Below are 14,036 nucleotides of genomic sequence, written 5' to 3'. Positions count from 1 at the left end.
GTGTGTGTGTGTGTGTGTGTGTGTGTGTGTGTGTGTGTGTGTGTGTGCGCGCATGCGCACACGCGTGCATTTTTTTGGGGAAGAGTCCATAGCTTTCATCAGAATTTCAAAGGGGTCCAAGACTCCCCAGAAGGTTAAGAACTTCTGATATACAAGCTTAAAGATTAGAGCAATTGAAGGGTTGTGAAGTAATCAGCAAATCGGGATATCATAGGGAGCGCTCGCCAGCAATAATAGCCTTCCGTGAAGCCCACAGCTCCCAACTGACACTTCAAATCTTGAGTCTCTCCTCTGTCTCCTTTCCGCCTCCTTTCTGTGTGTCACTCTTATCCTCTTTTCTCTTTCCCGTCCTTTCCTTCTCTTCCTTATTTTCTCCTCTCTTCTCCCCCGATGCTCCACTCTCTCTTTTCTTTCATTCCTACCTGGTCCGATCATTTGGAACTGAAGCATATTCTTAGTATTCTCCGTGCTTTCCATTGATCCTTAGAGACTGGAGCTTTGTGTTGATAATTTTTAAAAGCAACCGAGTTGAATATTTCCTGTCACCCTCATTTAGAAAATAAAGTAACACAGTTACTTCTGGCCTTCAACTACCATGCACTTGTGCCTGTGTATCTGTGTGTGATTACGTTTGTATACGCATTACTCTTCAGGAACTATGCAGCCCAAGCGTGTGGGTTTGCAGCCACCTTCATGGTACCATTTTTACTATCAGAGACTCAGATCCCCTTTCTCAACAGGACAGAACAGCTTACAGAACAGAGCCTTGCCATGATGTCTGTGGCAACTCAGAGAGACAGAGGAGCAGTGGCAGAACCATGAAACCCAAAGCCCACTGGACTGTGGAGAGGCCAGGGAGACGCCCTGCATATGTCACACCCAGCATCCAGATGCCGCTGAAGGGAATCCAGGCTCCACTTTTTTCTGGGAATATCATTTCTCTCATCTGAACCCCCAAAAGGTGTCTTGCTATCTCACATAGTATTAAGGGGAAGTCAAGAGAAGATTGCCTTTCCGTGTACGTGGATGCACCCAGAAGTGAAACGCAGCTCTGGGGCCTCTGGGATGCCAACTGCCAAAGCCACATACTCAAAAGCAAATTAAAATAGGGTCCTGTCAGCCAGCAAGCCCTGGAGTAAGCCGTGCCTAATTGCTCGTTCAGCACCCAGGCCTGCAGACCTGAGAAACAGCCCAGACACCCACTGGGACTCAGGACCCCAGCCTTCCAGGCAGGAAGTTGGCTTCTTTGTGCCACTCCAGGGCTATGGGGCCGCGTGTGCCCTCAGAGGCCTGGGTGAGCATCCGAAAGGGAGCAAGGCCGTGTGTGCTTGGTCGCCCTCAAGACCTTGGCCACAGTTAGGCATTAACAGTTACCAAGGAAGGCACAGGGCAGAGGGGCAGCGTAAATCACCAAAATAAGCATGTGGGTGACAGAGTATGTGTGGGGAAGGGGATATGGGTGTGTATCAGGAGGTATTTGGGAAGTAAGTGTGTGTGTGTGGGAGGAAGATGGTGTAATGGGTGGGAGTGTATGGGGATGTATGTGTGGAGAGAGTAGAATAAATGTGCAATGTATGTATGTGGGATATGTAAGTGTGGGGTGTGCATGAGTGTGTATGCGTGTATGGATATGGATGACCAGGTGTGGGGACATGGATGCGTGTATATTCATGGGGTAGGAATATGTAATATGTATGTATTGGACATATATATGCCAGATGTGTATAGGAAGAGTGTGTGTGTGTATGTGATATGGGTACGTGTATCGGGGCCTGTGGGTGTGTGTATAAGGGGGGATGTGTAAGCGTAGTGCATGGGATGTGTACGTAGATGTGGAAGCAGGGATATGAGGGGTACGTGCGTAGTATCTGTGTACTATGGGCTGGGGAGGTGTGGACGTGCAGGTATGGCTCCCACATGTGTAGGGAGGGGAACGCTGGTTCGTGTTTGTGTAGGGAAGGTGAGGGACATACGTGTGTGTGTGGCTGTTGGAGGAGAGGTGGAAGTGGGGTGTGTAGGGGGACGTGGATCTGCCCGTGTATGTGTGGAAGGAACATTTGTGTACATTTAAGGTATATATATGTGGGGCTTGTGCGCGGATGTGGACGTGCAGGGTGTGGGTCTTTGTGTAGAGTGTATTATGGGGGTAGAGGAAAGCGTGAGCGTGGGGGCACTTGTGGTGTATGTGGGCACAGATGTGGATACAGCGATGCGGAGGGAGAGATACATGGGAACGTGTGTGTGTGTGTGTGTGTGTGTGTGTACGCGTCCATGGAAGGTGAGAGAAATCTGTGTAGATGTGCGGTGTGGATGTGGAGTGTAGAGAGGCATCTGGGTATGTGGATATGTGCATCAGGGAGACTATACGTGTGCAGTGTGTATGGAGTGGTGGGGGAATGTGCATATATGTGAGGGGGTCTGTAGATGTAGATGTCGGGGTCTGTATGTGTATGGGTATGTATGTGTGCTTGGGGGGGTGAGCGAGAAATAGATGCATGCTGGTGGATGTGGGCAGCGTGGACGGTGGACATGTGAGGGGACGTGGGTGTGTGGATATGTGATTGGCTAGAAGGAGTATCTGTGCATGTGTGGGGTGTTTAGGGATGTGGGGTGGGTGGGTCGGGATGAGGATAGGACACCAGTAAATGAATCGACTCTACAAAACTCAGCCAGGCAAAAGTCTGGAACCAGAGACCCGGCTGGAGACCTAAGAGAAGGTGTGAAGTTTGAATTGAGTTTCCAGTGGCATCTCGACATTCCAGGAACGGGCCTAGGGACGCTGTGGGGAAGCCCCGGGCAGTTGGGTAGGGGCTATGGGATAACAACATTGTGGCCATGGTCATTAGCACCAGCTAGAGAACCAAGGCGGCCTGTTCTCAGCTCCTCAGCTTTCTTTCCTCCCTCCTTGAGAACCCAGGCTTCCTTCTAGGCACCCAGCAGGGAACCATACCTAGCACTCCAACCCGATAGTTGAGGGTGATGACGATGACGTTGCCATAACTGGCCAGGACGCTGCCGTCAATCATGTTGCCTGTCCCTTCCATGTAAGAGCCTCCATGGATGTAGACCATGACAGGCTTAGCGCCACTGTCCCGGATGTCTGCAAGGAGAAGGGGTGAGACACAGGCTGGGTAGGCTGCCCTTCCTCCCCCACCCCCGCCAGCCCTGGGTGGGGGGGTGTGGGCAGCAAAGCTATCCCAGGTGCCAGGACACCACCGCCATCTCTGAGGGCAGGACTCATGGGGCTGTTCAGCCCGGAGCTTGAGCATCAGCCAGAGAAAGTTGGACATCGGTGATGTTTTTAAAGACTCTGGTTTCAAGTGCCTCCCAGTAGAAGGCAGCCAGGCGTTCCTGATACAGCTAGGTCTACAGAGGCCGTGGCTGGGCCCTGGGGGACAGGGGGAGGGAGGAAGAGAAAGGGCAGGTCCCTTAGCTGGATCAGTGAGTCCCTGCCCCGGGCACCCAGGAGTCCTGGGACCTGACATGGCTTTAGAGAGCAGGGGCTGGGGAGCCCTGAAACCCCCAGGACTAGACCAGTTACATGGAAATACGGCCATTGGCAGCAGCTGGCCCCCCAGTGCAGACAGAGACAAGAGGGGCGGGAATAGGGGGTGGCACAGGAAGAGAACAAGGGAGAATGTGGGGACAGGGGAGTGAATGGCAGAGATGGGGTGTGTGTGTTGTGGCGGGGAGAACCTCACTGACATGGTTTCTCAGCCACGTGCTCGTTTACCCCATTCTCCCCGGGCATCAGGCAGACTTAACTGGAAACACTGGGGATGGGGAAGAGGTGGGGGCAGGACTAAGGATGAGAGAGCCTGCCCCCAGGCAGCTTTAAGATGAAGATGGAGCCTCCGCAGAGGCCACTCAACGAGAGACCTTTAAGCGGCTGCTCCCAAGACCCGAGCAGTGCGGCGACAGGGCTGGGCGGCCACGAGAAGGCTCCCAGCCTGATCACCTCGACCTGAAGCCTCTCGGCCTGTAAGCTGGACCACACTCTGCCGCACCGGCACAGCCCTACCAGCCACCAGTGGGCTCCCCTGAGCTGTGTGGCCCCCAGGCCATGTCTGGGGCGTGGAGGTAGAAGGGAATGCTCTCTGCTGCCGAGCAAACACAACCTGTTTTCCTGAGGAGGAAGGAAGACTGGTTCAACCGTCACCCAAGGATCTTATGCCATCCACTGACCGGGCTGTGGCGTCCTGGCCTCAGCCCGGTGCTTTGGCCCAGTCCTTGTGGCCCTGTCCTGAACCTAATACAGCCCCTGGCCCTGAGGCCATCTCTCTCTTTCTGGGTGAAGGCCAAGGAGGTTCTAGGTGGCGCTGTTCCCCAGGCCCTGTGGTTGTCACTGCCTCACTCCTCAGTTCAGCATCCTGCTGGGCCCCTCCTCCAGGAGCCAGCCTCCCCGCAGAAACACAGGGGCTCCTCGCCATTCCGTTTCCTCTGTGCCTCTCCTCGCCCCCGCCCCCCTCAGTCCTGCTTTCTCTCCACTCTCGCTGCTGCTCAGTAGGGGCAGGTGCCCGTGAACCACAGAAGATGGGGGAGGAAGCTGTCTCTGGGCAGTGGGGACCGGGTCGAGGAGGATGCCCTCCCCATGGCTCTGCTCGTGGTGCCCTGTTCCCGCCAGCCGTGTCCATCACCCTGGAACTCCCAGTGGCCGACCAGGCCAAAGATGGATGAACAGCCCAACGGCCTCATACAGGAACAGAAACACACCAACGGACGGACAGACAGACAGACGGGGCTTCTCCCCATCGAGAGGGGGAGGGGCTCTGTGCCATGCACCAGCCGCCACGCCCTGCAGCCCCCAAATACCTTCATCTTCATCCCCGTCATTATCCGCTAAGTCCTCGCCCTGTTTCTTAGCGCCGGATCCTGGGGACCAGACACGGGGAGACACAACAGCACAGAACAGAGAACAAAACAGAGAGAGAATTCAAAAACAGCATGACTGCAGTGTGGCCCAGCAAGCCAGCTCTGGGCCTGGGCCCAGGACAGGCAGGAGGGATGGCAAGAACTGAGGGAATGGGTGGGCTGAGGCCCAGACCATCAGGATGACAGTGTTGCAAGGCCCCTGCTGTGCTGGCCTCCCTGCGCCTCTCTGTCCCCAACAGCCTGTCTCAACCAACCACCTTCCCAGTTAGGAAGGAGGTAGCAGCAGGTGGGCCAGGGCACAGAGCCAGAGACCCACTCAGGGGAAGGACTTCTCCTGGGTGGAAGGGGCTGCACGTGTGTACACAGGCAGGCTGAGCTGGAGAGCAGAGGCAGGCACCAAAGGTGAGAGGCGGCATCGCCAGCACGTGTAGATACGGATATGAGCTGTTAAGGCAGAGCCAGGGACCCCAGCCCTGAGCTATTCGGGCCCAGTGGGCAGGCTCCAGCTGGGCCTCAGCTGACCCTGATTCCCACAGGAGAAAATGGGAGATGAAGCTTTCCCTCCGGTCTTCCTCACTGGGGCCTGCTCTGGGTAATGGCAAATGGGGTTCCTGCCCACAGGAACCAGGCCTGAGAGCAGCAAGCATTGCTCTGAGATTGAAAGAGAGCCAGAGAGGGAGGGAGGGAGAGAAGGAAGGGGAAAAGGAGAAAAGGGACATGAGAGAGAGAGAAAGAGAGAGAGGGGGAGAGAGAGAGAAAAAAACAGAGATAGGAATAATGGTAGCAGCTCCTACCATGTACCGAATGGTTACCATGTGCCAGACACTCTACTTCTGCCTTACTGTCTGATCCTTACACCCCACTGAGGGAGGGACTATCTTTATTCCTGTTTCACTGATGGGGAAACTGAGGTTCAGAGAGGCAAAGTGACTTGCTTAAGGTTGCACAGCTAGGAAGTGCTAGAGGTGAGATCCAAACCCAGGTCTGCTCGATTCCAAAGCCCATGGTCTTTCCACTGCACCATGCCACCTTTCTGGGACGGGGGAAAGGGAAGGGAAAAAATAAGTCAGGAAAGAGGTGGAGCATGGGGTGGGGTGGAGGGGAGGGGAGGGAAGGAGAGAAAAGAAGAGACCCGAGGAGAGAAGAGAGACGTTTAGGGCCTGGGTGAGCTATCCCCAATTCTCCTTCTCATTCTAAGGAGATGAGAAGTTCATCATGAGAACGGCTTTGAGAAAGAGGACCCACCGCCTGGGTGCTTGTCAGTGTGTAGAAACGGAGGTCATTCTGTTGGCACCCCAGGGCTTATCCTCTTGTCTAAGACGTCAGATACTCTCGGCCTGGAGGCAGCAAATAGCCCTCTTTCTCAGCTGGTCTGGGTTCCCTTACAGCTATTAATCACAACAGGAGCCGCCCTCCAATTACAAAATGGCTTTTCAACCAGGGCAAGAGCCCAGCCTGAGGGGCAGAAACTGCCTCCGGCTTCCCGAACCTCCCGTGGCTCCTACCGTCTTAACACCTGACGACGACGGCGCTGCCCTCAGAAACCCTGTGGGACATGGGGCGTCATCACCCACACAGCAGACAGCCCCCCGAACGGCAAGGAATCACCCATCCCTAAACATGAATTCCCTCCAACTTGATGGGGGAGGAGGTTGGGGGACAGGGCCTATCTTCCCCAAGAAATCCTTCGCTTTCACTGGACCCCGACTTAGAAGATGCATCCCGTTTGCCCCCCTCTGGGAATGTCCCTGGGTTGCTGCCTTGTCCCAGCCTCCTCCTTACAGATGCCTTTGCTCCCTCAGCTTAGCACTCGCTGAGCAACTCCTTGCTGCCACGCCTGTCCCCCACCCCCGGGCCAGCTCGACCACCGTCCCCCAGCCCAACACTGTGCTGTGGCAGGAGCCCAGCCAGGCCAGCCCTGCCTGCCCTGCACACATCACAACCCTAACCACCTCTGGGGACGGGTCTCCCCCGAGAGGCAGACTTTTTAAGTCTGTTCCAAATGGCCAACAGGCCCTGGATAGGGAACTCATTTGAGCAGCTAAATGACCAGATGCCCTCTCCCACGCTGTCTGGAACCCACTTCCCAGCTCGGCCTGTGGGGCTTAGCTAAACCAGCTGAGTTTCAATGCTAGGCTAGGAGTTTCCTCAGAGTAGCGATCAGGTCTTCAGTTATTTCTAAATCTTTCCTCCACCTCGTATCCCTCCACATCCCAACAGCACCTAGCACGTGACCTTGCCCATAGTCAACAATCACGATTGGTAAGTGTTTGAACTTGACTGGAGTGTCCAGTTGGCTCTCTAGCCAAACTCTCAGGACTGGACTGGACTGGACTGCCCTAGGCTCTTACTGGTGCCCTGGGGGATCATTGCTCCTAGGAAATGGTTAATGTCATCGCCTCCCCCTCCGCCACCCTGCACCCAAGTAAGCAAGTAACTAGTAGCAGCAGGTTTAAGAGACCCTCTTCCTGAAATCTTTTATACATTAATGGAATGTTAAGACCAGAATAGTCCCCTACCACCTTCAGATGCAGAAACAGAGGTTCTCAAAGGAAAAGACTTGTCTAAGGTTTCACTGTGAGTTAGCAGCAGAGCTGGGACTCGGTCAGGCTTGTGGCTCCCAGACCCATACTCTTTCTGCGGCACCGCGATGCATCTTCATTCGTGCAAAAACATGTTTACTGATTGCCTTCTGAGTGTGAGGTCCTGGGCTGGGTGTGGGGAGGTGATGTAACGCTTATCCCCAGGGCAGCAGACCTCACTCAAAGCTTCAGTGAGCATCAAAAGTGCAACAGGCAGATCGCCGGGCTCTGCCCGCAGAGACTCTTACTTAGTAGGGGGCACTCAGTCCCAGGAATCCTGACGACCCCACTTGGGGGAACCCCGCCCTATGATTTCAAAGGAAAACAGACTCCAAGCTTGCCAAAGGGTTGTAGGGACCAGGCTGTGCTTTTCCACTTGTTCCTTAGTCTTACTGTTTCCAATTCGGTTCAACCCATCCACATTTCACCATTTGTTTCAGAGTAGGGGAGGTGGGAAGGACCAGATGGGAGTTGCCTCGCATGCTACAGTGGAAAGAACACGGCCCTGAGGGTCAAGAGACCCAGGTTATGGTCCAGGCCCTGCCACAGACCAGCGACGGGGCCCTGAGCCGCAGCAAGTCACTCCCCTGGGCCTGTTTCCTCATCTGTAAAATTGGGATACCAATTCCTGCCTCATAAGCTTCCACAGAAGTGGGAGGGGGGGATTTTCTGAGGTAAGTATGCAAGCGCTTTGCAGAAAACAGAAAGTGGTATTTGAACAGGAAGAATTATTACACGGGTGGAGGGTGACAAATTCCTCCCGGAAAGAGGGTCAGTTTGCAATTCGGGATCTCGTGCCTCCTTCAGAGTGCACAGTTCCTGGAGACCCCCAAGGTCTGCCACCAGGCTAGCCCGGGTCACTCAGCTAGGCCCTGGCCGGAGGTGGTGGGCGGGGGTGGGGGGGGGGTGGGCAGGGTTGCTACACTTGGCTACAGTTTGGTCTAAGCTCCACGGCTGGAGAGTTGACTCTCGACTTTCAATCCGGGAAAGAGCACGGAAGGATGAGCTGGTGGCTCCCTCACCAGGCAAAGGTCAGAGCCTCTGGCTCCATCTTGGCGGCTTAGAGTTTCTCCTGAGGTGTCCCAGAGGGAACCACTGGCTCTGTCTTTGGCACACACTTTAGGGTGGACTTTGGGGCTGGGAAGGTTGGAAGAAATGGGGTTGCTGCTTCTGCTCTGGACCTGTCTTAGGCCACCAGAGCCTCCCTGAAGAGCAGCCGGGGCCCTTGGATGAGATGGAGCTTATGCTTGCTCACCGACCGCCCCCTGAGCCTGGGCTACTTGAAGGAAGGCTGGGTCCTCGGGGGCAAGGGCAGGTGGGCAGGCAGCCCTCCCTCTCTCTCTCTCTCCCTCCCCGCCGGCTCGCTACCTACCTCCTTTCCTACAAATTTTCTTGTTGGGCTTTCGGGCGCATTCCTTGGAAATCCGCTTTACTGTAAAATGAATAAAAAACTAAAAAATAACAGGAGGCCTCTGCCCAGGGGCATGCACCCGCACCCCCCCAGGCCCCAAGAGCTGCTCTGCAGGCGGCACGTGGCAGAGAGCCTGTCCCACCATCTCCTTGCTTCTGTCACTTACCTTAGTGTGACCCCCGCGGGAGGAGGCATCAGCTAGTGAAAGAGGAGGCACCTAAGCACTGCCCACCAGGCTTGCCCCCTGCCCCCCTCACACACCCAGTTCCCTTGGCCACACACACCTACCACCTCTCCGAGCAGGTGGAATGGCAACAGGGGGGCCTGGTGGCGCCAGCATCCTCCCGCGGGCAGCTGCCAGCAGTGACCCATACTCCCCCAGGGAACCCCCATCCAGCACCTGGCCCTAGACCTGTCAAAGCTCTCAGGCCTGGCCAGGCCCCTCCTGGTAACAGTGTCACTCACACATGGGAGCTCAGACAATGCTGGGAGAGGAAAGAACAGGGAGGAGGAAGGGAGAGGCCAAGCAGAGTGATGGTTAGAAGCATTTTCACAGACAGACAGATGCATGCAGCAGGGCACACCACCACATGCCAGCCACAAACACAGCGGGGCGGGTGGGAGGCAAGGAGGGCACAGTGCCTGGCCGCACTCACCATCCTCCGTGGGCACATAGACGTTCAGGTAGAGGCAGTCTTCGTTGGGCTCCTGAATGTAAGTAGCGACGATATCCAAGTTGGCCGTGAACCAGACAGGGAGCATGACTTCGGGCACAGCTGTGTGGATGTTCTGGGGGCACACTGGGGGAAAGTGTGTGGCGTTCCGGATGCCCGACCAGGATGGGGGTGGTTCAGGGGGCAGGAAACGTTTCTCGCCGATGGGGGGGGCTGCGTAGGGCACCCCAAGGTATTGGTCCACAGGCCCCAGGATCTCACTGGGCAATGGTACCCGGGCACCCCTTAGCTTCCCAAAGTGAGTATTGACTGTGGGTGCTGGGGCCTGGGTACTGGCCCTCAGCACCAAGCTCAGGAACCACAGGGTGAGGCACAGGCTCCGGCCAACTGTGGGCTTGGGGCTCAGGGACAGCGAGGGCAGGCCAAGCCGCAGCCACATGTTCCGGGCCGGGGGACTGGCAGGAAAGGCAGACTCCGGGGTCACAGCATCAGCCCAATAGGCAGCCCCTTCATGGCCACACTGACTTGAACCTCAAAACTGAGCTCTCGAGGGACACCTACAGGTGCCCGGCAATGTAGAGAGCAGGTCTTCTGAGCACCACAGCTTCAGAAAGGGGACTCCCTCAGGGCCAGACAGGCCTGTGGAAAGAGGGAAGTATGCGTCATCCAAGATGGTCGCGGAGGGCTATGGAGTGGGTCTTTGGGGCCCTGCTGCGCTTGGGCTACTGTCCTACAGTTAGGAGAGGTTTCCTATGCCCGGGGTTCCAGGGACCCTCAGACGATCTCCACTGCCGGTCAGAGCCATTTGCTGTGTCCGGGCCATGGTTGGAAAAGCCAAGGGGGTCGACAGATTGACAGTTGTTGCCACTGCAAGTTGCCAGTCCCCGACTTCAACTCCTCAGCCAATGGAGCTCATCGGGGTCAGCTGGAACCAGAGTAGCATATGGTAGCAGGCGATGGGAGAACAGGAAATGGAGCTGGGCACGCTGCGTGGACACTGAGCTCCTAGCCCCCCAAGACCCATGACCCCACACAGGGACCTCAACCTCAGGAGACGGTAGGATTGTGAACCTCACTCCGGGACTAAGGCAGAAGAAGGGAACACAGTAGATAGGCAAAGGGGCCCCCAGAGAGACCCCGTCTCCCTCTGGCAGGGCAGGGGGCAGGACAGCCATTCACCAGAGTCCCCAGACCCTCCTGTACATTTCTCAAAGCCCTCACTGCTCCCACATCCTTAAGCCTTGGTCCTTTCTGTCAGCTATCTCTAATTCACATGGGGTGCCAGAGACTGAGGCAGAAAGCGTTCTGCCTAGCACCCTAGGCATTGTTGATGCTCAGCCAGTGTAAAATAAACAGCAGAGTGCGGGGGACACACACTCAGAGACTCATAGAAATAAACTCACAAACACTCAAAGAGGGAGTGAGAGAGCAAGCCAGGACCACAGACACCGTGATGTTCACTCACAGAGACATACATTCCAAACCCACAGAGATCGCCTCATATAGTCTCACATTCTGAGACAGAGAGCTTCACAGAGCCAGAGACTCACAGAGAGATACATTCAGAGACACACGCAGAGACTTACTGAAACATAATCACACACACATCGCATAGGTAAATATCCAGAGACACATGCAGCATAATGGTGACACATAGGTGGAGACAGGAACAGAAACAGCAACACACTCGAGGCACACAGGCCTTCTGACAAACAGTTGTACAGTCAACATATATACACAGGCACACACAGACACTTCCGCATGGACACACACACACACACACAATTTAGTTTCCCCCTATTTCTCCCGCCTTCCAAGATTGTGGGCCTGCTCCTTTAAGAACTGGCTGAAGGGGTGGGGGGAGGGAGATTGGGAACGCCCGGCAATCGGCCGCCGAGAGAGGGGAATGAGAATGTGTGTGTGTGTGTGTGTGTGTGTGTGTCCGTGTGTGGGGGGGGGGAGAGGGAGAGAGAGGGAAAGAGAAGAAGAAGGAGGAGGAGGAGGGAGGGCGGGCAAAGCGACTAAAGGGGTGGGGGCCCAGAGGAAAAGGGGAGCAAAGTATGGGTGGTTAGATCCCAGACGCTGCCCAGAATGCACCCGGGTGGAGGGGAGGAGGGGACGGGGAAGGAAGGGGTAAGAGTAGGGAGGTGGGGCAGGAGGGAGTGTGAGTGTGTGTGTGTGTGTGTGTGTGTGTATTGGGGGGGGATAGTCCGCAGCTGAGTTCACACAATCCCCCCATTCACTGTCTCCATGGCAACTCCGGGGCACAGACCGCTCATTCACACGGCTTCCCCGCCAGCAACCCCCCCCACACACATCATTAACCCCCTCGGTGCCGCCCCTCCCCGCAAATTCCATTAACCCTTTAGGGATGCCTCCCTCTCCAGTAACCCTTCAGCACCAAATGCCATTCTCCTTTGAGTCAATTTCCTGCAGCCCCTCCCCCCGTGAACACCTAGACAAATCGACCGACCCCCAAACGCCCTTTGTACCCTAGGACCCACTGTGAGTCTTCAAGGCCAAGATCTCCATCCTGGTCCAACTTGCAATTTGGGAGAAGACAAGGGGAGGCGGCAATGCCGGGGATTAGAATGGCATCTGGGGGTACTTTCTGGGCTGGAGCAGTATTGGGCTAGGGGCATGGGCATTGTGCAGGAATGGACTGGTGTCAAGAACTGCAGTATTGGGGGCTATGCGGGTTCGGAATGGTATTGGGGGACGGAGCTGCATTGGAATGGGGGAGGATAGGATAAAGGCCTCCATTGGGGGGGGGGGGGCGAAGAGAGGGGGGGGGGGAGCCTGGCTGGGAGATGCTATGATGGAAGAGAGATGGGGCTGCACTGCGGGGGAGGGGGGACTGGCAATGTACTATACAGGAATGGGGCTGGGGGCCTTCAGGAGGGATATTTTGATGAGCATGCGGGCCGGGCTGTGGAAATAGAGGGACCATGGGCGGGAGGATGATAAGGGTGCGGGATTCAGGGAGGAGGTGGAGGAGAAAAGCAGGGGAGGATTGGGGGGTCAGGGGTGCTGATGGAGAACGTGGGGTTGAGATGGATGGGGAGCACTGGCTGGGAAGTGGAGCACCCCAGGATTGGGGGGGGATAGGATCAGGGCAAGGTATGGGCAGCTAGAGGATGAGAGACCGGGGCAGGCGGCCTCACCTGTTCCCCGGGCTGTTGCGAGCGACTGAACCGGGCCACGGACCACCCATATCGCCTCCAGGCCAAGGGCTCCGCACCCGAATCCCCGAGATCTGCTCTCCGGCAGCCTGGCTGCTGTGCCCGCGCACCGAGGGGGCGCGCTGCGCGTGCCCGGACACGGGGGGGCGCGGTCCCTGCCATTAACTCCTTTTGTGCCAGAGATGGCTCAAGTCCTGGGGCATGGCCCAATTCCTCCCAGGCTCAAGCACGCTCTCCTCAAGCTCTCTCCCCACCCTCTCTCTCTCACACCCCTCAAGTCACAGTCAGGTGATCTTCCGGGGGAGCTAGTCCAAACTTAACCTGCAAAGCTTGAGACCTTGAAACAAAGGGAGAAACTGAGGCACTGCCTGCAGGAGTCCCCAGTCACACTCCACGAAGACCCACCTCCACCTCACTTGGCATCCCTCACCTCTCCTCAGCACCAGCACCACTCAAGCAGCAACCAGGAGGTGTGTGTGTGGGGGAGGGGCACTTTGCCCTCATCCTGTCACTTTCCCAAAGGTCAATGCTGTTCCTTTCTGCTGGGGCATGTCACACTCCGGCTGTCAGCGTGCCAGTTGTCGGACCATTTCAGTCTCTCTCCTCCAGATCTGGCTGTCTTTGTGTCTTGTGTTTCTGTGTGTGGTGCACCTGTCCAGTTTCAGTAGCCCCCCACCCCAAGCCCCTCTGAGTGTCCCTTATCCCAGCAAAGCCTCTACCCCTATAGCGCCTCAGAATGTTTCTGTCAGGATAGGACAGGGCAGAAGAAAGCTTTAATCATGTGCAACTTTACCCTGTCGGGGAGTTCCACTCCTTGTGTACACAACTCTTAAAACTTGGTAAGTCCCATCTGAGCAAGGGCTTCATGGACCTCAAAGAGGGAATTTTTTTTTTTTTTTTTGTAACTTGGGTATCGACTGGTGCTCCTGGTTTTACCAGCACACTTGACGCTTCCCAGTAATAGAGTGCAACTACGACCTGGAGGGTATCCTGAAGTTGTCAGATCATCTGGTATCACCCACCCATGAGGCTGGGGCTAGCCCTCTTCCAGCTCCAGCCTGGGCATACCAGAAGACTCCACGGTAGTAAACCAGTTGGCTCTACTGGATAGCCTTAGATCTAGGGCCCCAAACCTGAAGGCAAGGGGGCTGAGAATGGCCCCACTGCAGTTCCAAACGTGACCCTGGAGCAACAGTTTTGAGTTTTCTCTACTGTAAAATGGGAGTGAGCAGGTCACACTGGGTAACTGCCAAGGTGGGTCGTGTGAAAACAAGCAGTTCCAGCAACAGAGCAGAGAGAGAAAAGGGTGCTTCCT

The 14,036-nt window shown here is 55.9% G+C and overlaps 1 protein-coding gene across 4 annotated transcripts in view; it reads right to left on the bottom strand.

The window, feature by feature from the left end:
* NLGN3 (neuroligin 3) overlaps positions 1-12,837 on the bottom strand; it is a 22,631-nt gene extending 9,794 nt beyond the window's left edge. The window contains exons 1-5 of one of the 4 annotated variants that reach the window (XM_029240509.1): positions 12,704-12,837; positions 9,522-10,178; positions 8,827-8,886; positions 4,813-4,872; positions 2,951-3,100 (exon numbers count right to left, since the gene is read on the bottom strand). In XM_029240509.1, coding sequence (XP_029096342.1) covers positions 2,951-3,100; positions 4,813-4,872; positions 8,827-8,886; positions 9,522-9,978 — 727 coding nt within the window. In that variant the 5' untranslated portion in view covers positions 9,979-10,178; positions 12,704-12,837. The remainder of the gene's footprint in view (positions 1-2,950; positions 3,101-4,812; positions 4,873-8,826; positions 8,887-9,521; positions 10,179-12,703) is intronic. The other 3 variants (XM_029240510.1, XM_029240512.1, XM_029240511.1) reach the window with 3 other exon arrangements.
* Between the last annotated feature and the right edge of the window lie 1,199 nt (positions 12,838-14,036).

The sequence above is a fragment of the Monodon monoceros genome, unplaced genomic scaffold (assembly GCF_005190385.1).
Source record: "Monodon monoceros isolate NGI ecotype Baffin Bay Population unplaced genomic scaffold, NGI_Narwhal_1 Super_Scaffold_22, whole genome shotgun sequence".
NCBI classification, from domain to species: domain Eukaryota; kingdom Metazoa; phylum Chordata; class Mammalia; order Artiodactyla; family Monodontidae; genus Monodon; species Monodon monoceros.
This window is presented reverse-complemented; position numbering and strand designations above follow the sequence as displayed.